Source organism: Acinonyx jubatus, chromosome D1, assembly GCF_027475565.1.
Source record: "Acinonyx jubatus isolate Ajub_Pintada_27869175 chromosome D1, VMU_Ajub_asm_v1.0, whole genome shotgun sequence".
Classification (NCBI taxonomy): Eukaryota; Metazoa; Chordata; class Mammalia; order Carnivora; family Felidae; genus Acinonyx; species Acinonyx jubatus.
Window position 1 is genome coordinate 50,794,357 of NC_069390.1, and position 26,953 is coordinate 50,821,309.

Sequence of the window (26,953 nt, forward strand, 5' to 3'; positions counted from 1 at the left end):
CAGTCTGTGCATTTAATTCAATCTCTATCAAAGTAACACCAGGATTCTTCAAAGAACAGGAAAAGCAATTCCAAAATTTGTATGGAACCAGAAAAGACCCTGAATAGCCAAAGTCATGTTGAAAAAGAAAACCAAAGCTGGATGCATCACAATTCTGGGCTTTAAGCTGTATTACAAAGCTGTAATCATCAAGACAGTATGGTATTGGCAGAAAAACAAACACATAGATCAATGGAACAGAATAGAGAACCCACAAATGGACCCACAAATGTTTGGCCACTAATCTGTGACAGAGCAAGAAGGAATATCCAATGGAGAAAAGACAGTCTCAAGAAATGGTGTTGAGAAAACTGGACAGCGACATGCAGAAGAATGAAACTGAGCCACTTTCTTATACCATACACAAAATTAAATTCAAAATGGATAAAAGACTTAAATGTAAGACAGGAAACCATCAAAATCATAGACGAGAAAACAGGCAGCAACCTCTTTGACCTTGGTTGCATCAACCTCTTACTTGACACATCTCCAGAGGCAAGAGAAACAAAAGCAAATATGAACTACTGTGACCTCATCAAGATAAAAATTCCTTATGCACGACAAAGGACACAGTCAACAAAACTAAACGGCAACCGTAATGGAAGAAGATATTTGTAAATGACATTTTGGATAAGGGTTAGTATCCAAAATACATAAAGATCTTATCAAACTCAACACCCAAAAAACAAATAACCCAGTGAAGAAATGGGCAAAAGACAGGAATAGACACTTTTCCAAAAAAGACATCCAGATGACAACAGACACATGAAAAGATGCTCAACATTACTCATCATAAGGGAAATACAAATGAAAATCATGATGAGATACCAACTCACACCCGTCAGAATGGCTAAAATGAACAACAGATGTTGTCAAGGATGCAGAGAAAGGGGAGCCCTTTTGCACTGCTGGTGGGAATGCAAACCGGTACAGCCACTCTAGAAAACAGTATGGAGGTTTTTCTTAAAATTTTTTTTCAACATTTTTTTATTTATTTTTGGGACAGAGAGAGACAGAGCATGAACGGGGGAGGGGCAGAGAGAGAAGGAGACACAGAATCTGAAACAGGCTCCAGGCTCCGAGCCATCAGCCCAGAGCCTGACGCCGGGCTCGAACTCGCGGACCGCGAGATCGTGACCTGGCTGAAGTCGGACGCTTAGCCGACTGCGTCACCCAGGCACCCCTGGAGGTTTTTCAAAAAATTAAAAATAGACTTATCCTATGATCCAGCAATTGCACTATTAGGTATTTATCCAAAGGATATGAAATGCTGATTGAAGGGGCACAGGCATCCATTTGTTTATAGCAGCACTATCAACAATAGCCAAATTATGGAAAGAGCCCACATGTCCATGGACTGACGAATGGATAAAGAAGAGGTGGTATATATACACAATGAAATATTACTCCATGATTGAAAGGAATGAAATCATGCCATTTGCAACACCATGTATGGAACTAGAGTGTATTATGCCAAGAGAAATAAATCAGAGAAAGACACAAATATCATATGATTTCACTCATATGTGGAATTTAAGAAACAAAACAGATGAACATAGAGGAAAGGAATGAAAATAAAATAAGATAAAAACAGAAAGGGAGGCAAACCATAAGAGACTCTTAAATATAGAGAAGAAACTGAGGACTGCAGGGGAAGTAGGTGGCAGGATGGGCTAAATGGGTGATGGGCATTAAAGTGAGCAGCTGTTGGAATGAGCACTGGGAGTTATATGTAAGTGATCAATCACTAAATTCTGTTCTTGAAACCAACACTACACTATATGCTAACTAACTTGAATTTAAATTTAAAAAATCAGACTTCATCAAAATTAAAAGGTTTCCTCTGTGAAATGCTGTTAAGAGGCCCAGTTTATAGCTGCACTATCAACATTAGCCAAATTATTGGAAGAGCCCAAATACCCATCGAGTGATGACAGGATAAAGAAGATATGGTATATACATATAATGAAATATTACTCAGTTGTCAAAAAAATAAAATATTGCCGTTTGCAATGATGTGGATGGACTAGAATGTATTATGCTAAGGGAAACAAGTCAGTCAGAGAAAGACAAATTCCATATGATTTCACTCATATGTGGACTTTAAGAAACAACACAGATGAACATAGGGGAAAGAGGAAAAAGATAAGAGGCAAACCATAAGAGACTCTTTACCACAGAGAAGACATTGAGGGTGAGCAGGGAATGGGCTAAATGGAGGGTGGATATTAAGGAGGGAAGTTGTTGAATGAGCACTGGGTGTTATATGTAAGTGGTGAATCATTAAATTCTTTACTGAAAAAAAAGCTGTAACAATCCAAGTAGAAAATGGGCAAAAGACACAAAGAGACATTTCATTGAGGCAAATACTGGCAGCAAATACACATATGAAAAGATGGTTAATTTCTTTAACCATTAGAGAAATTCAAATCTTATCACAATTATATCACTATACACCTATCAAAAACACTAAATGAAAAACAGTGGCAATGCCAAATAATGGCAAGGACGCAGAGAAACTGCCACTCAGACATTTCTGGTGGTGAAGTAAAATGATATATCCACTCTAGAAAACAGTCTGTAGCTTCTTAAAAAACGAAACACGAAATTAACATATGACTCAGCAATTGCACTTCTGTGCTTTTATCCTTAGGACATGAATACTTACGTACACGTTTATAGCAGCTTTATTCATAAACTGGAATCAGCACAAATGTCCTTCTACTGGTGCGTGCTTAAACAAACAGAGGAACATCCATGGCATGGAATACTGCTCAGCAATAAAAAACAGAAGTCAGAGCAATTGATATACAGAATAACCTGGATGAGCCTCAGTGAAAAAAAGCCAATTTCTAATGATTCCAGTCACATTGCATTTATGAAATGACAAATTACAGAAATGGAGAAAATATAGTGGCTGCCAGAACTTAAGGAAAAGATAAGGGTTAGAGAGAAATGGGTTTGCTGATAAAAGGGCAACATGAGAAACCTCGTCATGAAGTTATTCTGTATCCTTCCTGCATCCATGTCAATAACCTGTTAATGTACTATAGTTTGTAACGTGTTACATTTGAGAAACTGGGCAAAGGGTACATGGAATCTTTAGGTAGTATTTCCTACAACTATCTAACAGTTTTTAGTTTAGTACTTTTAGTTTTCATGAGCTTAATCATATATGCAAATATTTTTGCATCTGTCCTTTAAATATGTATTGTTCATTTCTGTCATGTTGTACTGTATTGACAGAAACTGCCAAAGCACAATGAAATAACAGGTATGAAGAATATTTTTGCCATCTTGTTTTAATAAGAACATATCTAGTATTTCCCCTTTTTGTATATGCATGTTTTTATTTGTTTTTATTTTTTAAATTTAAATTCAAGTTACTTAATATACAATGTAGTCTTGGATCAGGAGTAGAACCCAGTGATTCATCTCTTAAACATGACACCCAGTGCTCATCCCCAAAAGTGCCTTCCTTAATGCCCATCACCCATTTAACCTATCCCCTCACGCTGCCCCCTCCAGCAACCCTCAGTTTGTTCTCTGCCTTTAAGAGAATCTGATGGTTTTCATTATTTAAATAGATATAGATTCTATAAGCCCTTATCTGCAATTACAAAATCCAAACAGCTTTGGAAACTGAGCATTTTCCCCTAAGTTTGGGCCCTAATAAACTGATCTTTAACACACCCTAGATTAAACAGAATATCAGCTACAGACATGAAACTAAAAGCCAAAAACCCTAACTCTCAACTCGGTGCTCCTATGACGTCAGGGAATTAAGAAATGTGACCTACATGGTATCAGGAGATAAAGGAAGAAACAATCTGGCATTGTTGAGTCCCTATCATGTTCTACGCACTTGATACATCTCATAACATTTACTTCTCTCAGCAACTCTGTGAGGTACATTAATTCCATTTTACAGATTAAGAATCTAAGGCTCAAAGATGTTAAATAAACTGCCCAAGATTTCATGACTGAGCTAGGATATTAAGCCAGACTGACTTGGCCCAAAGCTAAAGGGTTTCCTTTGAACAGGAATGTGGCATGATAGAAAGGAGTGGAGACTGACAAGCGGGAGGCAAGGGGAGAAACTATGAGGTTGTAGGGTATTTATTGTGACCACTTCTTCATGGAACTTTCCTGATAAACTTCTTTTTCCTAACTTTCCCAAACATATATTTTTCGTCTGTCCCAGTCTGTTTGTTTGTTTGTTTGTTTGTTTGTTTTGGTTTCTTGGGCTCCTGCATCAAAGCCATCCCAAGGCATCAGAAGGAGTAGGGCAAAAGGGGACCATAGGAGGGAGGTGCAAGATAAAAGCACCTTTCCTGATTTGGCAGTGTTCTCTGATCATGGGAGGAAGAGAAGATGGAGTCTCTATACTATCTTTCTTTGTCCTGATGCATCACATTTCTTTTATACACATTCCCTAAGTCCTTTCCTAACCAGCCTGGTCATCTTAGGAGGACTCTGAGGGAAAGACATCCAAATAAAGTGAGTGTATTCTATTATCTCCTTCATTCCTCTTCAAGTGGTCAATTTCCCCATGTTTTCTTTCTGTCTAATACATTTCTCTTCCTGTTACTGTCTACACCTAATAATACCCAAAGTCCTATCAGTATTTTCCACACCTGGTCCATCCTAATCCTCAGACTGATATTGCTTTCTACATGTTTTCCACTCATAGCTGGTTTCTTTATTTATTTGTAATGTGCCTGGCCTCCCTAAAGCTTTTATAATCTTCCATTCATAGTCAACTCTTTCTATGTTATAGATATCTTTGCCTAATCTTCTTTCATTGGATCTTTTGTCTATATAGCAAATTTATCCTACCCAAATATGCTCTATATTATCTACAGAAATTCTAACCTCTTTGCACATAATCTAACTTTCTTATGTTTTATCTGGTTCCTGCAGGTCTACTCATTCTTCTACATTTGATGTTTGTTTTCCTTACATATTATTCCAATTCTGTCAAGTTTTCTGGTAATCCATTTAAATTCTCTACTCCTGATCATTTCCAAACAACTCCTTTTTACATCATGCCTTCTTTACAGCCCATTCCTATGATCTGCAATTTATCAGTTCTGCCTGTATCATACCTTTCTCCATTTTCCCATCCGTCCATACACCCATTTACTTTTACTAATAGCCATAATACCTTTACTAAAGCCGAGCTTATAATAGGAGCTATTGTCAAAAGGAGAGACAGATATATCAGTAAATAATCTATGTCTAGAAATATGGGTAGTTTTGGAACATGGTAACTAACAAACTGAAACATGAGGGATAAACAATAATTTCTAGGATTAGGGATAGATATTTTTGATAGAAAGAAGAGTATGTGCAAATTCCAGACTTAGAGAACAACATGTCACACTTAGAAAAAGGGAAATAGTGGGCAATGACTGGATTATTGTAGGACAGTTAAAAGAAATATATTTGGGGCTTATTTTGTATGTATTTTCCCCAAATTGGATGCACTGGGGCCAGTGATATGGTCATACTTCTACATAAAATCTCACTCTAGAAACAAATGGCATTTAGATTTATGAGGGTTGAGACCAGAGGAAGAAAGATCAGGTAATAAGATACTGAAATAGCTAAACTGAAAAATAACAAGGACCTGATGGGCATAAGCGACTGGGGGGAAGGCAGTAGAAATAGGACAGGAGAGAAGGACAGACATGAGAGATAATTAAAGAAGAAGTTAAGATATAACTTAGATTAGTTGTGAGTGAGATGTGGGTTTGGGATGGGGAGAATAAATATGTAGGAGACTTTCAGATCTCTGGTATAGGTGACTGCATGGAAACTAATGTTATTGACTGTGATAAAGGAATAACAGGCTTAGGAAATATTTTTCTAGACATTTTGTATTTGAGGGACCCATGTGACACTAAGAGAATTATGTCCACTCCTTGCTATACCATTAAGGACATCTGAAGCACTTGGCATAAAGTTCTTCCTGTACATCCACCTGAATAATAGCAGCAGTGATACAGCTAGTGAAATAATTGCTAGGCTTTCACAGGCTCTAATGGGAACAGTAATGAGAGGAACCTCACCAAACAAGTGTTAGGTGAAAGAAAGAAAGAAGGACAATTAATGCCTCTATGTGGAGATGCCACAAAAGCCAAGATTTGAAGGTTAATTCGGAGCTGGCCACCCTTATGCAGATTGCAGCATAAGCAAAGGTACAGAGGTGATAAGCATGCTGTAAAAATTTTTTAGTGTTTATTTATATTGGAGAGAGAGAGACAGAGTGTGAGTTGGGGAGGGGCAGAGCGAGACGGAGACACAGAATCTGAAGCAGGCTCCAGGATCTGAGCTGTCAGCATAGATACTGACCCAGAGCTCAGAACTCACAAGCTGTGAGATCATGACCTGACCCAAAGTCAGACACTTAACTTACTGAGCTACCCAGACATTGCCCCCCCCCAAGATGTGATCATCATGTAGTATACCAAGAGCTGCAAGGTATAAAATACAATGTAGTCTGTGACAAGAGACAAGGTTTTGGTAATAGAAGTGCATATCATGAGGTACTTATGTGCCTCGTTAAATAGCTTGAATGTTATTGTGTAGGCAGTGGGATACTATGGAAGAATTTTAAGTAGGGAAATGAAATGGTCAGATTTGAGCTTCAGGGAAAGATTACAGGCAGTGAGACCAATTAGGAGCCCACATGTGAGAGGCTGACTTTTTGTTTTTAGCGTGCAGAGCATCAAATATGAGGATAGAGAAGATTAAAGGATAAGCGGGAAGATCTGAGGCCAAGAGGGTTAAATGCACAACAAATAGTATATCAGGCAGGTATTGAGGAGAAAGGATCAAGGGTAAGGATATGAATGTAATTGTACAATTACAATTGTAATTTTTAGGTTCCCTTTTATGAAGCTGGTACCTGGTATAATGGCAGGCATAGGAGTTTAAATTTTCAAGAATGAGAAGATGAAGCTATATCCCCACCACTAGACTGTAAGCCACTTAAAGACTTAGTAAGTCTCTTGTTTGCCTTTTATGTACTAAAACTTTTAGTCTGTCTGAGGTAAAGGATGTGTTAACTAACTTTATTGTGGTAAATATTTCACAATATATACCTGTATCAAATTGTCACATAGTATACCTTAAGCTTACACAATGTTCTATGTCAATTATCTCTCAACAAAGCTAGAAAAAAGTCATTAGCAGGTTGAAGTTTGATATATGAAGTTTGATATTGTTCTCAGAGGAACGAGCTTGAAACTAAAAAGTAAGGAAACTCCTTGGGGGAAATAGCACCCTGATGTTTAGCTGACTCTCTCCTATTCTCCTTTCTAATCTCTGTACTCCCTTCCAATGTATGGTCATGTCGAGACAGTAGGGTGACAATAACCCCATGTGACTATGTCTGCTTCTGTTGCACATCAAATCCAGAAGAGGCTTGAAATTTTGAAAGGGCAAATTTTATTTTTGATACCAAAGTAAACAAAGAGAGTACTCTACTAAATGTATGCTTTTTTATTGGTCTTGTTACTGGCAAAATAATTAAACAAAGAGGCCATTAGACTGTGATGGCTCTCATGCCTTGGTTGCCTACTTATTAAGCAAACCAAAACTTAAGCTAGAGTCAATTGTAAATGTGTTCATATCCAAGAAAATAAAATTTAAGAACTACCAATCACAAACAGCCAAGGAAACTTTCCCAAGTAAGGCAACCACTTAAATGTAGCTAATCAAATAATGCCCTTGCCTTTCTTCTGAGTCTGCTCTATAGAAGTCTTTCCATTAGCTTCTGTCAATAGAGCAGTTTACTGCTTTCCATTTGGTGCTGCCCAATTTAAATCAATGTTTCTCAAATAAACCCTTGAAACTTTCAATATGCCTCAGTTTAATTTTTGACAATACTCTAGAAGGGGGCTACTTTCATTCCAAGAGAGCACAACTTTCAGAACTGATGGGATTCTCAGTATTTCTACCATCCAGAATACCTTCCTAATATAATTTCAAGGTGCATCCCAAGTCCTCCTCTAAGTGCAGGTTTTGTAGAAGTTTCAATCCAGAGATGCTGTGACTTCTTGGGTTCTACAATGTTCCTTCTTTCTTGTAGTATGGAGTTGCTTCTGTAGCTGAGCCCCAAAGATCCTCTCCCCTGGATATAAATCCAGGACGGATCTTATAGTCGCTCCTTTGTGTTGCCTGAATATTTTCGAAGCTCTGAGGTCCTGACTTCCTGGTTCCATCTCTTACTATCTGTGTGATCTGGAACATGTTACTTAATCTCTTTATGCCTCGGTTTTCTTAGATGTTAAGTGGCGTTAAAATCGTACTAACTCACAGTGTTCTTCTGAAGATTAAGTGAATTAATATCTGCAAATATTTTAAAACAGTGTCCATACAATTAATGCATAGCAAATACTCAATTGTGTTACATGTTTACTACTGTTATTCCTCCATTGTGTAACTTATTTCCTCAAAACAGAGTCACAATCTAGCTCACAAACTCTCACTTTAGGGCAGCCTAGACTCTCTTACTACTCTATTTGGTTTTGATCTATATTCTTCAGTAACCAACTAGTGTCACTTTTACAAGCGTTTATCAGTATATTCTTCTCCAAGGGCCAGAACAGACTCTGACCCTATTCCCAGTATGAAGTAGTTCATTTTTGTTTACTTTTGTCTTAGCTCATTTCCAGATTACAGCAGAAAGTGACGTCCTCAGTTTGGTGATGAATCACACGCATACAAACATTCTGTCAATATAAACCCACCACAAGAAAGCCTGGGTTCTTGTTGCTGCCTCCTGAAGGCCCTCTGTTCTCTCTCCTAAAGATCAGTGGGCAAGACTGACATTATGGAGCAGAGGAATCAGAGTGGGAGGGTAAGTGAGTTTGTGTTGCTGGGCTTCCCGGCTCCTGCGCCACTGCGGGCACTTTTATTCGCCCTTTCTCTGCTGGCCTATGTGTTGGTGCTGACTGAAAACACACTCATCATTATGGCAATTAGAAACCACCCCACCCTTCACAAACCCATGTACTTCTTTCTGGCTAATATGTCCTTCTTGGAGATCTGGTATGTTACTGTCACTATTCCCAAGATGTTAGCTGGATTTGCTGGGTCCAAACAGAGCCAGGGACAGCTAATCTCCTTTGAGGGCTGCAAGACCCAGCTCTATTTTTTCCTGGGACTGGGCTGCACTGAATGTATCCTTCTTGCTGTTATGGCCTATGATCGCTATGTGGCCATCTGCCATCCTCTCCACTATGCTGTCATTGTCAGCGGTCAGCAGTGTGTGCAGCTTGCTGCTGGCTCCTGGGCTGGAGGTTTTGGTATCTCCATGGTCAAAGTTTTTCTCATTTCTCGCCTCTCCTACTGTGGACCCAACATCATCAACCACTTTTTCTGTGATGTCTCCCCATTACTCAATCTTTCATGTACTGACATGTCAACAGCAGAGCTTACAGAGTTTGTTCTGGCCATTTTTATCCTGCTGGGGCCACTCTCTGTCACTGGAGCCTCCTATATGGCCATCACTGGTGCTGTGGTACGAATTCCCTCGGCTGCTGGGCGCCATAAAGCCTTTTCCACCTGTGCCTCTCACCTCACTGTTGTGATCATCTTCTATGCAGCCAGTATCTTCATCTATGCCCGGCCAAAGGCACTCTCAGCTTTTGACACCAACAAGCTGGTTTCCGTACTCTATGCTGTCATTGTACCTTTGCTCAACCCCATCATTTACTGCTTACGCAATCAAGAGGTCAAGAGAGCCCTACGCCATACGCTACACCTATACCAGGGCCAGGATGCTAAGCGCAGGAAAGCAAGCAGAGATGGGTAGAAAATGCTCTTAAACTTGGCCTCTATATCTTCTATGAAGTCCAGAGGAGTTCTTGTGCCCTAAATTAGGGACTAGGGCTCAAAAACACCACCATGGAACTAATCCAGAAGGAAGAAGAGGGATGGATTGCAAGCTGGCAGCTGGATTTCTGCAGAACAGCACTGTAAATACATGTTAGAATGTTCCATGTTATCTACTCTATTGTAATTTACATAGAACAGGTTCACGAATCATGCATCCTGATGGGATAGGATTGGCTCTGAGCAGAACACTGACTGCACTTCAATATTTAAATAAGCAAACAAATGCAGAACTAATATCTCTCTAAATGGCCTTTCCTGGGTTTGCTCTTTGTCTTAGTTCTGTGGCTGAAGGTCATTTAGAAAAGGAAAGCAGAAGAAGGAAACCATTCAAGGAAGCACAGACTTCATTATGGAATAGAATTAGGAGACTTCTGGTTAATCTCTTCTCACTGCAAACCACTGACGATAGCTTATGAGGTAGCAGAGGTCCAGGTGATTATTTTAGTATGAAATACAAGGCAAGCAGATAGGAAACTGAGAAGTTTTGTGTTAGCAACATGTCACCTAGTGGACTCCAGGTATTTCTATATCCATTTCCTGATTTACCTAGGTCAGTGCACACACCAAGCTAGTGACTAAGTGCACTTATTTAATAAATCTGTTTTACTAATTTCCTATAAGCTTATACTCATACATTAGTGGAATACTATGTAGATCTTAAAATACCATGATCTACATAGAGCTAATGACAGAAATATTCTCAGTATAATAAATCAAAATATTAAGTTATGTAACAGCATCAAAAGTATTAGGAATACAAATGTAAAATGAAGATGTAATATAGATTTACACACACACACGCACACTCACACACACACACACACACACACACACACACACACACTGAAATATTACTCAGCCTTAAAAAAGGATAAGATGTGTCATTTGCAACAATATGGATGGACCTCGAGGGCATTCATTACTCTAAGTGAAATAAGTCAGATTAAGTAAGACTAATACCATATGATTTCACTCATATGTGGAATCTAAAAAACCAAATGAATAAACAAACCAAAAGCAAGATCAGACCCATTAACACACAGAACAAACTGACGGTTGCCAGAAGGGAGGAAGGTATGGGATGGGCAAAATGGGTGAAGAGGCGTGGAAGATACAGGCTTTCCATTATGGACTGAATAAGTCACAGGAATAAAAAGCACAGGATAGGGAATATAGTCAATGATATTGTAATAGTGATGTAGTGAGACAAATGGTAGCTACACTTGTGGTAAGTGTAGCATAACATATAGAGAAGTTGAATTACTGTGTACATCTGGCACATAGGAGTCCAAAAACTATTGAGTAAGAAAATTTAAAAAGAAAACATATTTATGGAGGGAAAATAAAGCAGGAAATCCTGTATGCATTTGTCTTAGTTAATTTGCTCTGAGATACTCACTTATGTTCAGTGAAAGGATTACCTCTTGGGGGAAGACTAAGACAGTCTTGCTTCCACAGCTTTTCTGAGACCATGTAGGGTCTTCATTATACCATGGGTCTTGGAGCAGATTGGTAGTACTAGCCCAAGACATGGTCACTAAATGCACAGTCAGGGATGTGAAAATGGCCCTCTGTTTTCCTTTACAGGTGAAGGGTTCCCTCTGGGCCAGCAGAGCTCATTTACTGACAGAAGAAAGCAGAGGTGGAAGGTCAGGAATCATACCTAGGGGATTTATTAACATCCTATCTCCTAGACTAGGATTTCCCGTGAGGGAATAAGTCAGCTGGGGAGAGATTTCCCTTTAAATAAAGTTTCTGGGGAGGAGAGGGGGATCAAAGTCATTGTCCTCACAGGAAGGCAAAAGAACCACCCCCAAAACAGGGCCCTGGCTCACTGTGGCCCTCAGGGAAAGTGAGGCCAGTCATTTTAGGTTCTCCTTTTGGGTTTTCTCATATCCCCTTCCTTGGATTTTTCCTTTATTCAGCTTTTCCTTCAGAGCCCAATAGGAGTGGAAGCATTTTTAAAAGCCTAAGCAGTGACCTCAGCCTGATAATTGTTTGAGGGCTAGAAAAATTCCTTTACAGGGTGACTGATCAGAGAAGCAGTCTGTCCTAACTCCTCACACAAGAGAGGAGACAGGCAACCTCTTATTCCTACATGACTCTTCTCTCAGTAGTATTGGCCATTCAGAGACAAGGCTACCCATTCCCAGAGAAGGTCTGCAAAGACAGAGAAGGCCCTGTCTCACTGACCTCCCATACCTCCTCACAGCAGATACTTTCCCAAATTCTGGCAAAAGCCCCTCTATTCACCAATTTCTATCTGCACTCCTTGGCTCCCTCATATAAGCTATTACATCTTGCAGTAAAATCTACCAGCAGTGTCTCCTGTCCATCTGAGGTAAGGACTTTATCTTTGGGAGAGATGGCTTCCAGGCCATGAAAAAATAATAATAATTAATAATAATTAATAATAATAATAATAATAATAATTAAGGACAAGGAATTTTTTAAAAAATTTAATGTTTATTTTTGAGAGAGAGAGAGACAGTGTGAGCAGGGGAATGGCAGAGAGAGAGGGAGACACAGAATCCGAAGCAGGCTCCAGGCTCTGAGTCACCCAGGCACCCAGGGCTAGGAATTTTGAATAGGGGTCTGGAATGTGTTGAGCTGGATAATGTAAGTCAGCTGACAAAAAGAAATACGTAGATAATACAGAATATTGTAATATTGTCATTGTGATGCATAAGTTACTTTTAATTCTAGTATAGATAGATGCTAAAACTATGCACTTTGCAGGAGAAAACAGTCCCTCAGTTTTTTTCCCCGCTAAGTCAATACCTCTTTCCTTCTATCTATCTCATTCATCTATACACACTGAGCAAATGGACTTCTCATTCCTATGGGATTTTCTGGTTCCTTAAACACTCTCAATTCTTCTATTTAAAACCTCCCAAACTGGCTTTTCTTGATTTATTTCCATTGCAAATATCTAGCCAATCACCAATTATTATTGTTTCTGCCTCCAACATGTGTTTATTATATATGTGCTATTTTCCTGATCCATTTTACCTGGATGACCACAATCACTTCTGGACATATCTTTGTTGTTGTTCCAAGTTTGTATTTAAATTCTAGCTAACATATAGTGTAATATTGGTTTCAGGAGTAGGATTTAGTGATTCATCACTTCCATATAATTCACTCTTGTCCATCTTCTACCCATTACTCCTTCAACTATAACCCTACAACTATAAGGGTTACTTTAAAACTTTTTTAATGTTCACTTATTTTTGAGAGAGAGAGACAGAATGTGAGCAGGGGAGGGGCAGAGAGAGGGAGACACAGAATTTGCAACAGGCTCCAGGCTCTGAGCTGTCAGCATAGAGCCTAAACCAGAGCTCAAACTCACAAACTATGAGATCATGACCTGAGCCAAAGTTAGATGCTTAACTGACTAAGCCACCCAGGCACCCCTAAGAGTTACTTTTAAAAATTGTCTGATGTCACACCTGTGTGTGTGTGTGTGTGTGCACTGCATTCCATATCCCCTAGAAGTACAAGCATGATTTGGAACATATCTATCTCTCCAAATTTATCTCAGTTACTACCTGCCTCATCAGTCTTCATTTAGCTTCTCAGAAATTACAAGCTGTTTTCTATTTCAGAGATTCTGCATATAATGCATTATATGCTCAGGAGCCTCTTCACTCGCCTTCATTTGAATTATTTATACTCATCTTTATTTTTTTAATTTTTTTTTGTTAATGTTTATTTTTGAGAGACAGAGACAGAGCACAAGGAGGAGAGGGGCAGAGAGAGGAGACACAGAATCAGAAGCAGGCTCCAGGCTCTGAGCTGTCAGCACAGATTCTGACGTGGGGCTCAAACTCACAAGCCCTGAGCTGAAGTCGAACACTCAAACAACTGAGCCACCCAGGCGCCCCCTATGCTCGTCTTTAAAAACTGAGCTTGAAATTCACACTCTCAGGTATTTTCTTTTGTCTTTTTTTTTTTAAATAAAAATAGTATTTTTTATCAAGTAGAATTACTCATCATGTGAGATGGGGCATCCCTTCTGCGAAGGCAGAAAGGGAGAAACATGATTTGATTGATACAGAAGAAGAGTAGAAATAGTCTCCCTTTTCTCATATTCTAAGCCTGCATAATACACAAAATATAATCCCTGGAGGATATTAACCATGTAAATCCTTGGATTGAGAGTAACTTGTTCTTCAAGTGTTCAAAAGATGAGCAAACATTTCTACTAAATTTTAACTTGATAAATGAGCAATGTTTTGCAATACAAATAGTATGTGAGGTCGAACATCACATGATCATAACTGAGCCAATGGTTCTTTTCTGTCTTTCTCTCTCTCTTTCTCATTGCGGGATTGTTGGTGATCATCTCCCATGCTCAGATCCTGGGTCTCAGACTGCGGTGTTTAGCAGAAATCAGTGATTGTTCAGAATGTTGGAAGATGCCCACAACTGACACTAGTGTATTTTTTGTCACTTCAAAGAACCTATGGACAGTCTTTTGCTTTTCCATTCAAGATTAAGCTTAGAAATGCTTTGCTTCATTCTAGGTCAGGGTGCCTGAAGATATAGACCCTTCCTCTGCTGCCTTCTTGCCAGTTAAATTTTTTAAAATATAATTTATTGTCAAGTTAGCTAACATACAGTGTATGCAGTGTGCTCTTGGCTTCAGGAATAGATTCCCATGATTCATTGTTTACATAAAACACCCAGTGCTCATCCCAACAAGTGCCCTCCTCAATGCCCATCACCCATTTTCCCCTTCCCCACATCTCCCCCGCCATCAACCCTCAGTTTGTTCTCTGTATTTAAGAGTATCTTATGGTTTTCCTCCCTCTCTGTTTGAAACTAATTTTTCCCCTTCCCAACTCCCGTGGTCTTCTGCTAAATTTCTCAAATTCCACATATGAGTGAAAACATATGATATCTGTCTTTCTTTGACTGACTTTTTTCACTTAGCATAATACCCTCCAGTTCCATCCATGTTGTTGCAAATGAAAAGATTTTATTCTTTCTCATTGCCAAGTAGTATTCCAGTGTATATATAAACCACACCTTCATTATCCATTCATCAGTCAATGGACTCTCTCTGCCCCTCCCCCACTCTGTCTCTTTCTCTAAATAAATAAATAAATAAATAAATAAATAAATAAATAAACATTAGATATGTTCTTTCTATACCGACGTTCTTGAGGGTTTTTATTAAGAAAGATGCTGTAGTTTGTCAAATACTTTTTCTACACCTATTGACAGGATCATATGGTTCTTATCCTTTCTTCTACTAATGTGATGTATCATATTGATTGATTTACAAATATTGAACCAGAGAGGTACTTTCTTTAAATTTTTTTTTAATGTTTATGCATTTTGAGAGACAGAGAGATATGGAGGATGAGTGGCAGAGAGAGAGGGAGACACAGAATTAGAAGTAGGCTCCAGGCTCTGAGCTGTCAGCACAGAGCCCAACGTGGGGCTTGAACTCATGAACCATAAAATCATGACCTGAGCTGAAGCTGGATGCTTAACCAACTGAGCCACCCAGGCGCCCCAAGAGGTATTTTCTTAATTACCAATCTACATGAGAACCACTATCTCTTCTTTGTCATTATGATAATTTTCACAGTTTGTGATTACACCTATTTTTTTTAGAGAGGAGAGGAGGTGCAAGTGAGTGAGGGGCAGATAGAGGGGGAGAGAGAGAGAGAGAGAGAGAGAGAGAGAGAGAAGCAAGGCTCTCCCGAAGCAGGGCATGAGCTCACCTGATGTGGCACTTGAACTCACAGACTGTGAGATCATGAACTGACCTGAAGTCAGATGCTTAACTGACGGAGCAACCCAGACGCTCCTATACCTATTTTTCAATACCGTTCATAGGAACGTAACTGAAGATAAGTGTGCTCCTCAAGATAAGTGTACACTTATCTTTTTTGTAAAATAGTTTCTTTTTTTTTAATGTTTTTATTTCTTTTTGAGACAGAGAGAGACAAAGCATGAGTGGGGAAGAGGCAGAGAGGGAGGAAGACACAGAATCTGAAGCAGGCTCGAGGCTCTGAGCTGTCAGCACAGAGCCCAACGCAGGGCTCGAACTCACAGACTGTGAGATCGTGACCTGAGCTTTAGTCGGACGCTTAACCAACTGAGCCACCCAGGCACCCCAAGTGTTGACTTGTCTTGATGAGCAGTGAGTAATATATAGAATTGTTGAATCCTCCATTGTACATCTGAAACCAATTTAATACTATGTGTTAACTGTACTGGAATAAAAATTTTAAAAAATGAAGCCTGTGCCTGGGTGGCACAGTCGGTTAAGCATTGGACTCTTGATATCAGCTTAGGTCATGATCTCATGGTTCGTGAGTTCAAGCCTCCCATCAGGCTCTGTGCTGATGGTGCAGAACCTGCTTGGGATTCTGTCTCTCCTTCTCTCTGCCCCTGCCGCACTTGTGCACTCTCTCTCTCTTTCTCTCTCTCTCTCTCAAAATAAAGATATAAACTTAAAAAAAAAAGTAAAAATCAGAGATGGTGAAAAAAAAAAGAATATAACTTAATGTGGTCAGGTGTTCTATATGTTATGTACTCCACTCTATGCTTGGGACCTATCTTGTGCTTGGCACACAAGAGGCATGTGAGGGGATGGTTCTTTCGCTCTCCCAAAATTTGCTTCTATGTCAAGGGAATAGTATTGTAAGATACCTAGTCTTTACACTCTCCTCATTTCTTCTCAAGGAAGGGAGGAACATAATCCAATTACAGAATGAACTGAGATAAATTTCTTTTTTTTGGAAGATACAATTGCTAGTACTTGGCCTATCCTGTTCCCCTTTCCCACTATTCCTTCCTTGTGGGAAAACTGACTTATTCCTATATTGCCTGTGATTGCAAAGGTAATTATGTCCATTTGGGGGTTGGTATTAGGAAACCCATTGCTGACTGACATATAGGCTTCATTCTCAAATTTCTGTTTTATGAAAAATAGAGGTGACACTTTGGCCTGCACAAATATCTTCTTTCTCAATTGGTTCAAAACCTGGGTGGGAGAGAGGGAAATACATATTAGCCCTCTCAAAGACCCTATATCTCCTGAGAAGGAGGCTGGTTAGCATGTGCCCAGATTTTCCCTTTAATCTTTCCCATTAAGTTGCTCCACATTTTTCAGAAAAAGTAAATGGCAGAGTAGAAGTAGAAGGCAGAGACAGGCCCAGAATTATTGCACAATGGGACTCCCCTAACATTGAAGGAAACATCAGAAGTAGGGAAGAAATGTGCTCTTTTGCAACATGTTATCGGTACATAATGGTGAGTTAATTCATGAATAAAAAGTATAATACAATATGATAAATAGAACACCTAATCTTGCTGATCAAAGGCTATAATATTATAAAGCCAAGGAGTCTCCAGATATCACATCAGAACTACTTTACCTAAATCTTGTGTAATTTCAGACAAGCAAAGAAACCACAGAATGGAGCTCTGGAACTCCACCTTGGGAAATGACTTCACATTAGCGGAGATTCTGAATGACAGTGGGGTTCCCAAACTGCTTTTTGCCACAATCGCTGTCCTATACATGTTGGCCCTGACCAGCAATGGCCTGTTGCTCTTGGTCATTATAATGGATTCCTGGCTCCATGTGCCTATGTACCTTCTACTTAGCCAGCTATCTCTCATGGACTTGATGTTTGCATCTGCAGTTACTCCCAAAACGCTTGTGGATTATCTGCATGGGGAGAACACCATCTCCTTTGAAGGCTGCACCTTTCAGATGTTAGTAGTTCTCACTTCAGGAGGTGCAGAGGACTTACTACTGGCGTTCATGGCCTATGACAGGTATGTGGCTATTTTTCATCCTTTGCACTACATGGTCCGCATGAGGCTCACAATAGCCACACCTTGGATCCTGGCATTCCTGAATGCTGTGATACTCACTTCATATACTATGCACTTTCCTTTCTGTATGTCTTGGAAAATCAGGCACCTACTCTGTGAGATCCCACCCTTGTTGAAATTGGCCTGTGCAGATACCTCCATATATGAGCTCATGGTATATGTGATAGGTGTGATCTTTCTCATGCCTACCCTTGCTGCTATCCTTGCCTCTTATACATTTGTCCTAATTGCTGTCCTTACATGTCCTCGGGTAAGGGAAGGAAGAAAGTCCTCATCACATGCTCTTCTCACCTGACTGTGGTAGGAATGTACTATGGAGCTGCCATGTTGATGTACATCCAGCCCAATTACTACCATAGTCCCCAACAGGACAACATTCTCTCTGTATTTTATATTATCATTACTCCAACACCGAACCCTCTTGTCTATAGTCTGAGAAACAAGGAGGTAATGGAAGCCTCCAGGAGAGTACTGGGGAGATTCACTTCTGCCCAGAGATGGTAGATGCCAATGTCATGTGGAAGCCCTATAGCTTCTACATGGGACTCCATATCTGCACTTGCTCTTATGCTGGCATCTTCCACATTTTGAAAATTCTGAAAATCTGCCACACTGGAGATTAAGTCCTCATTTGGCCTTAGAGACACGAGTTTGTCTCCATTAGCCCTATGTTTCACTAGCTAAGGATATTTTCATTTTTCTGATCAATACCCCAGGATCTGGTTGAAATTCTCTTTCTGTTCTAACAGAGATTATCTTATTTTTCACTTCATGTTTTTCTTTCCCTCCCCTACAACAGTTCTGTACTCAACCACACAGGAAGTTGGCCAGAATTTTTTCTTGATGTTTCTATTTAAAACAGGAAATAAAAACTAAAGAGGAAAATGAAGATACTGAATGAAGATACAAATGTTAGACTTTACTACTTGCTGGTGAGGAAACTTCTCAGTTCTTAATTCTTTACTACTGTGAATCTGTAGTCATATAATATTAAATGTTTTATTGTGGAGAGATCTTTCCAGATCTATATCAGAGCTCCAGACTCTGGAAAAATTCCTATCAGATAACTATGTTCTGGATTGTAGCATCAGCTCCTTAAGCTGCCCATATGACATTCGGACAGCCATGTGCTTTCCATGTCACATTATTTATAAAGAAATTTCATTACAAAATACCGATGCCTTGAAGCTAGTATGTGAAAGCAGAAAGCATACATGGTAGTGAGAACTGTAATGCAAATATTCTCTGCTAGGAACATCCTCTCTAAAAGTCTCAGCCCCAATTAACACTGAATGTGAACAAATGGTTGAAATCAACATCCGAAACAAAGATGGTATTCCCAATATCTTTCCTGTATCTGCACCCTTGTCAATTATATTTTGGCCAGAGACTAGGTTTTTCTTTTACGACTCGTTCCTGCCCCAGTACTTTCAAAGTTGTTTAAATTCCCAATTTAAAATGGGACTCCTTTTATTTTTATTTTTATTTTGTTAAACAATAGAATCAGAATTTGAACTAAATTCTAGCTGAGACCCAGTCTCTCTTTTTCCCACTGCATGAAAAGAATTTAAACGTCTTCTCTCCCAATAAACTTTAAAGTCTTTACCTGCAGGATCTGTGACTGAAATGTTTCTATCATGAAAAATACCTAGTCTCAGTTGGTGCTTAGTCATTTATTTCCTTATGTTTCCAAAAGCATTTATCAAACATCTTCCAGTTGCCTGGCACTAAGATGTGTTTCACAAACTCAAGAAATGTTCTTGTCTGGTACTATTGATCTATAAAATCCAGATTCAATGAAGCTGTTAAAATAAAACCATTCCAAAATAATAAACTAAAAATTAAAATAAAAAAAAATGGGACTCCTCTTCATTCCAAGTCCCTTGCCTAAAAACCAATCAAATCAATTACACTGTAATGCTTGAAGCTGACTCATAATGAAAAAGATCAAAAGGTAGCTTTCCACACACATACAAACAGAATTAATATCTCCTTTGCCCAGGAATTAAAAAAAAACAAATAAAAAAGGCAGAACAGATACTAAAATTAATGCTCATGAAGGAAAGAGATATCATAACCTCACTCAAGTAAAAATCTTAGGAATCATTCAGAATTCTTTTTTCTCATAACTAATATACAATATACCAGAAAGTCCTGCATTGTATTTTTTTTCCCTGAATACATCACAGATTATACCAGTTCTCAACACACAAAAATATTCCACTCTGGTCCAAATTTGATCTCATCTTGTCTGCCCTGAGCATTTACTACAGCAGCTTACTAATTGGTGTCCCTAACACCATTCTCCACAGGAGATATATGATATTCCTTTCATTCATCAATGCATTCAATATTTTTAATGCATATATATAATTTTTATGTATTGAACATCTAGCATTAGCAATACCTTTGAGGCTTTCTATTATTCTCCAATCTCTCCTCCTTGCCTCTCACCAAATATCCCCGTTCCTGATGGTAACAACATACTACTCAATTGTTTTATCTTACCATACACATATCACAAATTGGATACATTGCTAGATTTGTTTCTTTCATCTTTCTTTTTCAGCTTTCAGGGATTGCTTTTAATTTTTGAATAAAAAAATCAACCTATAAAGCAATGTCTAACCAGAGAAGTCTAGCTGACATCTCTGTGTGTCCAATCTATTCACTTCCACTCCCTATAGGTAGCCATATATATATATAGCTTGTATTTTAACTATTCATTCAAATTTAATGAGATTGTGTTTATAAAAATATTTGCAATGTTTTGGGTACATTTGAAAGAAGATATAATTTTTATTATGATGGTTTACAGTTTGATATGTACTTATATTATCTACTTTACTGGTTATATTTTAGGTCTTTTTATTCTTGCTATTTGTGTCCTTTTGATCTGTCTTGAATTGGGAAAGGTATATTAAAATATTCTCTTTTCATGTATATACTTCAATGTCTATAGTTCAATGCATCTTCTGTACAGTCTGCTTTGTGAACATTATTATTGGGTGTATAAATATTAATGACTGTTACTTTTTGCCTTATAAAGATATAAACAGGACAAATATTATCCCCCATTCCACATATACAATGACTAGTTTCCAGCAATGTTTGGTGGCTTATCCATATTCACACAGCTATTAAATGTTCTCACCTAATCTATATTCACACAACCATTACATGTTCTCTCTAATCAAAGGTGGCTTCTCCTTTGCATCTGCTGAAAAACAGAATTTTATTCAGGGCTAACTGAGCATATATTCACTCCTCTGCTGACTTTCTGCCGTCTTGAACAGAGAAATTATCAGTGAATACTTTGTTCAATTACTCTCGGATTGTTGTAAGGATTTCTTATTGCTGCTCGTACAAAAGTAAAAGTAAAGTCACTGGAATAATTATGAACAGAAAAAGTACTTAAACATTGTAATGAAACTGCTCATATTGTTGAAGATCTATAACTAATAGGAGAAACATATCAAAAGAGGAAATAAATGTATCAATAAGTAAACAAGCCAGATAAATGTGTCTGTGAGTGTGTGTATGTGTGTATCCCAAGATTTACACAGTAAGAACTTTTACTCCCAGCTGAGATGTAAATAATTTGTATGAGAAATAAATAAATCCTGATTGAAAGTCCCTGGACCTTGGTTGTTCTAGAAATTGCCATCATAAGACTTTCCCTCACCCATTTGCCCTAGGGATTTTCCAACAGATAATTTTCTCTCTTTTTTTAAAAATATTTTGAAGTTTATTTATTTTGAGAGGGAAAGAAGGAAGGCACAGCAGGGGAGGGGCAGAGAGGGAGGGAGAGAGAGAGAATCCCAAGCAGAATCCACACTGTCAGCACAGAGTCCGATGCGGAGCTCAAACTCAAGAACGTGAGATCATGACCTGAGCCCAAGTCAGATGCTTAACCGGCTGAGCCACCCAAGCACCTCCAAGAGATAATTTCCTAGTCCAATAATCATAAAATTGAAATTTATTAAAGACATTCATCAACAGGCTTTTGGTCCCACTCCCACCTTGGAGTGACACTCAAGAAGACTCCAGGTGAGGAGAGTGAGGAAGAGAAGAAGTAACAAATCCTGAAGGACCTATCATAAAGGGGATGGTGCAAGGGCAGGTTGAGAAAATACCATTATCTTTCACACTTACCCTTCCTTCTTGGGACTTGGCAACTGAAGGCATGAATGAATCCAAAATATAGACTTAACATGTACCTTTTATTCATCTTTTAATCAAGGCCTTATCTTTTTATGGGGTGGATAGAAGGTGTAGGAATGTATAGCAGAATTCTGCTTGGTGAGGCCATCTGAGCAGTAGCCTTGAATTCTTTCTATACTCTGTCATAGGAGGTAACTTTACAGTATACCCTCATTTCACCATAGTGATTTCTCTCTGGCATAGTAAATATGGAAAAAGTAATGGAGATCTTACATCCAACACTATGGTTTTATTGCAACTGGACTACTTGAAATTAATAATCCTTATGTCAAGAAACCGTCTTATTATAGAATGAGATTTCATTTTCCTGTGTGGTAATAACTGTCACCTCTATTGATATGTCTTTTGCTGACTCACGGATGCCAGAGGGCTAAACCTCACTCCACCACTGCTAATAAGGACACTTCCACAGGCCATCCCATCTCTTTTCAACCAACTTTAATCTGGATTAATCAGACTTTGAGCTCAGATCACTTGTGGTTTTCATCCATTACTACTACAATCCATCTATATAAGGACTTTTTTTTTTTTACTGGTTTAAAATGACACATTTACTATTTAACAATCTCTGTGGGTCAAGCACCTTGGCACAGAAACAGAAAAGCAGCACAAACTCATATGTAAAAATAAATCTTACTAATCAGTTCAGTAAATATAAATTCACTAAATGCTGCAGTTAAATGACAGAGTATAAATGAATAATAAAGAAGGTAACTCTTTCAATTTGTTGTTTATAATTGAGCCACTTAAAAAGCCTGAGGCAAAAAAAAAAACCACCCAGAATGAATATAACAGGAAAGGATTGGATTATATATATATGCATTGATATGAACTAATATTAAAAAATATTATTTTGAGTAAAAAAATCATTTATAAATACATACAGGATCATTACAGTTTATAAAGCCTAAAAAGTTTGAAAAGTATACCATATATTATTCAGAGATATTCATAATCAATAAAAGGAATCAGTAAATGAATAAAGACAAGAGTACTGCCTCAAAACTAGAATTTCACTGAATTGTTTTTAAAATGATCAATTGAAGATATACAGTGCTAAATCACAGAAGACAGGAGTGCAAAAATATGTTCAAAAGAAATAAGAAACTTTCACAGTTTTTACCAAGGGAGTGAAACTCCATCCAGCAAACACAAGCCATTGTAAAGTGGTATGTCTCTATAGAGCACAGTTGATTCATCAGTTTTATCATAGTAAAACACTCTAGTCTCTTGTTATGATTAGAAGTCTACAAAGCAAAATTCTTTTTTGTTGTTGTTCTTTATTTTGAGAGAGAGTGTGTGCACACACGCGAGCGGGAAACGGACAGAGAGAGAGAGGGAGAGAGAGAATCCCAAGCAGACTCTGTGCTGTCAACACAGAGCCTAACACAGGGATCAGGCTCAATCCCATGAGCCAGGAGATCATGACCTGAGCTGGAATCAAGAGCGGGAGGCTCAAACAACTGAGCCAACCAGAAGCCCCCACAAAATTCTAACCTAACATTAACAAGAGGCCATTTGAACACTGCCATGTAATCATACTTGAACTAGTTAATGACATGTCATTTGGTTGTTTTTGATTGTTTGTATGATAAAACTCAGTTATTTGAATAGTAATCCATGGGACTTGAGTCATAGTCCTTCCAGATATAAATCATAACCCTATAGAGACATAACTATAGGCCTTTTCAAGTGGGCCAGCTCAAGCCTTTTGCAATGGCTCCAAGAAAAGAAAACAAACAAACAAATAAAAATTTTAGAAAGGTTCTAAGTTAATCAAAATTGATCAATATTTTTTAGTTCCTGAATCATCAAATGAATATAGAGTTAGAGAAGTAATTTAATTTGGTTGTCTTCTGTGGTTAATAAATTGGGTAATTTCAAGAGACAAACCAAAAAACAGACCCTTAACTACAAAGAACAAACTGATGGTTGCCAGAGGGTAGGTGTGTAAGGGGATGGTTGACATAGGTGAAAGAATTAACAGTACAGTTATCATGATGGGCACTGAGTAATGTAAAGAATTACTGGATCACTATATTGTACACCTGAAGCCAAATCACATTGTATGTTAACTATGCTGGAATTAAAATTAAAATATATAAATAAAAGAAATTGAGTAATTTCTTCAAATAATCAATGTAGTTTAACTAGCTAGATATGTAAATATTCATCCTACTTTGTAAGAAAATATAGCTTTATCTCCATCCATAGAAATAGCATTAAGAAAACAAAATAGAATTTAACAGACTTGGCCCTATCAAATCCAAGGTCCCACTTCTCAAATATTCTTAACACAGAAGACCCCAAAAACATTTAGGAAAGTATAGCAATAATACAGTCATGAAATCACAGTCAGGACCACCTGAACTAAGATAGTCTGGAGAAATAAAGAGAAAAGGGTGATTTTCAGAGTTATTTATAAATTAGAAATGATAGAACTTGGTGCTTGATTTATTATAGCTTAAGGAGATAATTTAGTGGCATAATGATTATTTTATTTATGATATATATGAATTGTGAGCAGACAACTAGCATTGTCTAGATCCTACCTACTATCCTGAAGAGAGACAGTAAGCACCCACTGTCTTCTCTGAGTTCTGCACCAGTAATACATGAGGAGGTATGACTGAAGAGTCCTTACCGTTAGGTTCCCTTATATATCACACATACTTCTTGTTTCCCCAGCAGACTTAACAATCATGTGTCAGACAGGAGTGTGTTTCTTCCTCTTGAGGGAAAAGCAGAGTGGATCAGGCAAATGCTGCTTCTACATTTGTGAGGCCACAGGCACATTAGCTATCATTGCTCTTTCATGTAGTCCAAGACCATCAGGTGGACACTGTTGGGGAGGGTAGAGTATTTTCATATCTCTCATTGTATTTCTTTCTCTGCATATGCAAAAGAGGAACACTATTCTACTCCCATTTTTTAACTATTCTCAGCATATTTGCTAGCTCCTGTACAAGAAAAGAAACATGGTAACATTATAGGGAGTGTTACAGGACACGAATTTGGGCATGCTTTTACTGGTGACCAGGGTCCTTGTGTCCTAAGAGGGCCAAGTTTAAACTCCATATCCTTTCTTGCACTACTTAACATGAATGGGAAGGTAAAAAGGCATTGAACCTTCTGGGAAGGTTAGCCATTTCTTCTCTTCATTTCCTATGTCCATGCGGCAAGTATACAGGTCCCGGCCCACAGGAGTGGATTGTTCATTCTGGTCCATGTGGTTGTTGGGTAGTAGACTTAAGGGCTCACTAGATAACTCAGGCCGTTCTCTACTTTTATGCAGACATGCTTTCACATGTTTGTCCCAAGGTGTGAGATAACCCAGCCAACCCACATTGGCCTTAAAACTAATATATGAACGTTATGCTTGCTAAAGGGCATTAAATATTAGGAAGTGGTACAGCATGAGGTAAGAGAGATAGCCTTAAGACTAGTCTTAAGGTTAAAGATTAGAGTCTGAGCTTATTGCAACTGTGATTGACCTCAGACTAGCCCCTTAATCTATATGACTTTCATATAAGAACAATAATAATAGCTAGTCATAATAATTCTCCCACATACCCTTTATCAGGACAAATGTCACAAGTCTATAGAGTCTTCTAAACTAAATCTCAAATCTTGACCCTTTTTCCCATTCATCTCATTCAAAAGACAAGTTACCAGAGCCTATAAATTCTACGGAAAGGTCCAGTAATGACTAAAGGATTAAGCAATTAAAAATTAATAACATTTGAATCCCAGTAAATGGAAAATATAACAATATAAAATTTTCTTACCACATTCTGACAGTGGATTGAAAACATTCACGCCAAATTGATTTGAATAAAGAAAAAGCAACAGGGATGTAGTAGAGAGAACTTGAAAGGGTAAATTAGTCCCATTCCTCTGGAGAGTCATAAGCATGTATGAAATCATCATGAGATACCTCACACCAGAATAAATAACAATTTGACTGAAAATCCAAGGATGAAAAAAATTGTCAAAAGTGAAGAGAAGAAAATTTTTTTTTAAATTTTTTAATGTTTATTTATTCTTGAGGGAGTGAGAGAGAAACAGAGAGATAGAGAGACAGAGCATGAGCAGGGGAGGGGCAGAGCAAGAGAGGGACACAGAATCTGAAGCAGGCTCCAGGCTCCAGGCTCTGAGCTGTCAGCACAGAGCCTGATGCGGGGCTCGAACTCACCAGCTGTGAGATCGTGACCTGAACTGAAGTCAGATGCCCAACTGACTGAACTACCCGGGGGCGCCAAGAAAAGAAAATTTTCATAGACTATCTATAATAGAAAGGGTGAAATTTGGGGTAAAGAAACAAAATGGGAAATATGGAAATATTTGACTGATAAAATGTATAAATAATGTTGAGCAATAAATAAATAAACATGTTAGTGCTGCCATTAAAGAAGCAAATGGGGAAAATTAGCAACACATATACCAAGGGTAACAATATTGTTCATATAAAAAGAAATAAACATTGACAAGAAAACACAACATTGAGTTAATTTCTTTTTTTCTTTTAATTTTTTTTTAACGTTTCTTTTTGAGACAGAGAGAGACAGAGCATGAATGGGGGAGGGTCAGAGAGAGGGAGACACAGAATCTGAAACAGGCTCCAGGCTCTGAGCTGTCAGCACAGGGCCCGACGTGGGGCTCAAACTCATGGACCGCAAGATCACGACCTGAGCCGAAGTCGGCTGCTTAACCGACTGAGCCACCCAGGCGCCCCGAGTAATTTCAACCTGGAATCCCTCAGAAAAATAAGGATCTGTCCTTGCATTTGGCATATTGGCTCAAACACTTGGTTTTTACAGAGATTTTCTTAAACTATTGTCTTTTAGGACCAGCTAATATTATGTAACAGTGGTCACTATATCTCAAATGAGCAATAATTTTAAACTCATTTTAA

At 38.3% G+C, this 26,953-nt stretch overlaps 2 protein-coding genes across 3 annotated transcripts; both read left to right on the forward strand.

Moving 5' to 3' along the window:
* The first annotated feature begins 5,111 nt into the window (after positions 1-5,111).
* On the forward strand, positions 5,112-9,905 carry LOC106986499 (olfactory receptor 226). Of its 2 annotated transcripts, XM_053202619.1 has the most exons (2): positions 5,112-5,129; positions 8,900-9,905. In XM_053202619.1, exons 1-2 carry the CDS (start codon positions 5,112-5,114, stop codon positions 9,863-9,865), a joined length of 984 nt encoding a protein of 327 aa, XP_053058594.1. In that variant the 3' UTR covers positions 9,866-9,905. The 2 variants fall into 2 exon arrangements, with proteins under 2 accessions (XP_053058594.1, XP_053058593.1); XM_053202618.1 differs by lacking the exon at positions 5,112-5,129 and having other exon boundaries at positions 8,662-9,905.
* Positions 9,906-17,207: 7,302 nt separating this feature from the next.
* On the forward strand, positions 17,208-19,239 carry LOC106986469 (olfactory receptor 2AG1-like). The gene is given in 2 exon segments (XM_015084633.3): positions 17,208-18,050; positions 18,053-19,239. Coding segments are annotated over 2 exon segments (927 nt in total). The 5' UTR covers positions 17,208-17,389; the 3' UTR covers positions 18,319-19,239.
* The last annotated feature ends 7,714 nt before the right edge of the window (positions 19,240-26,953 follow it).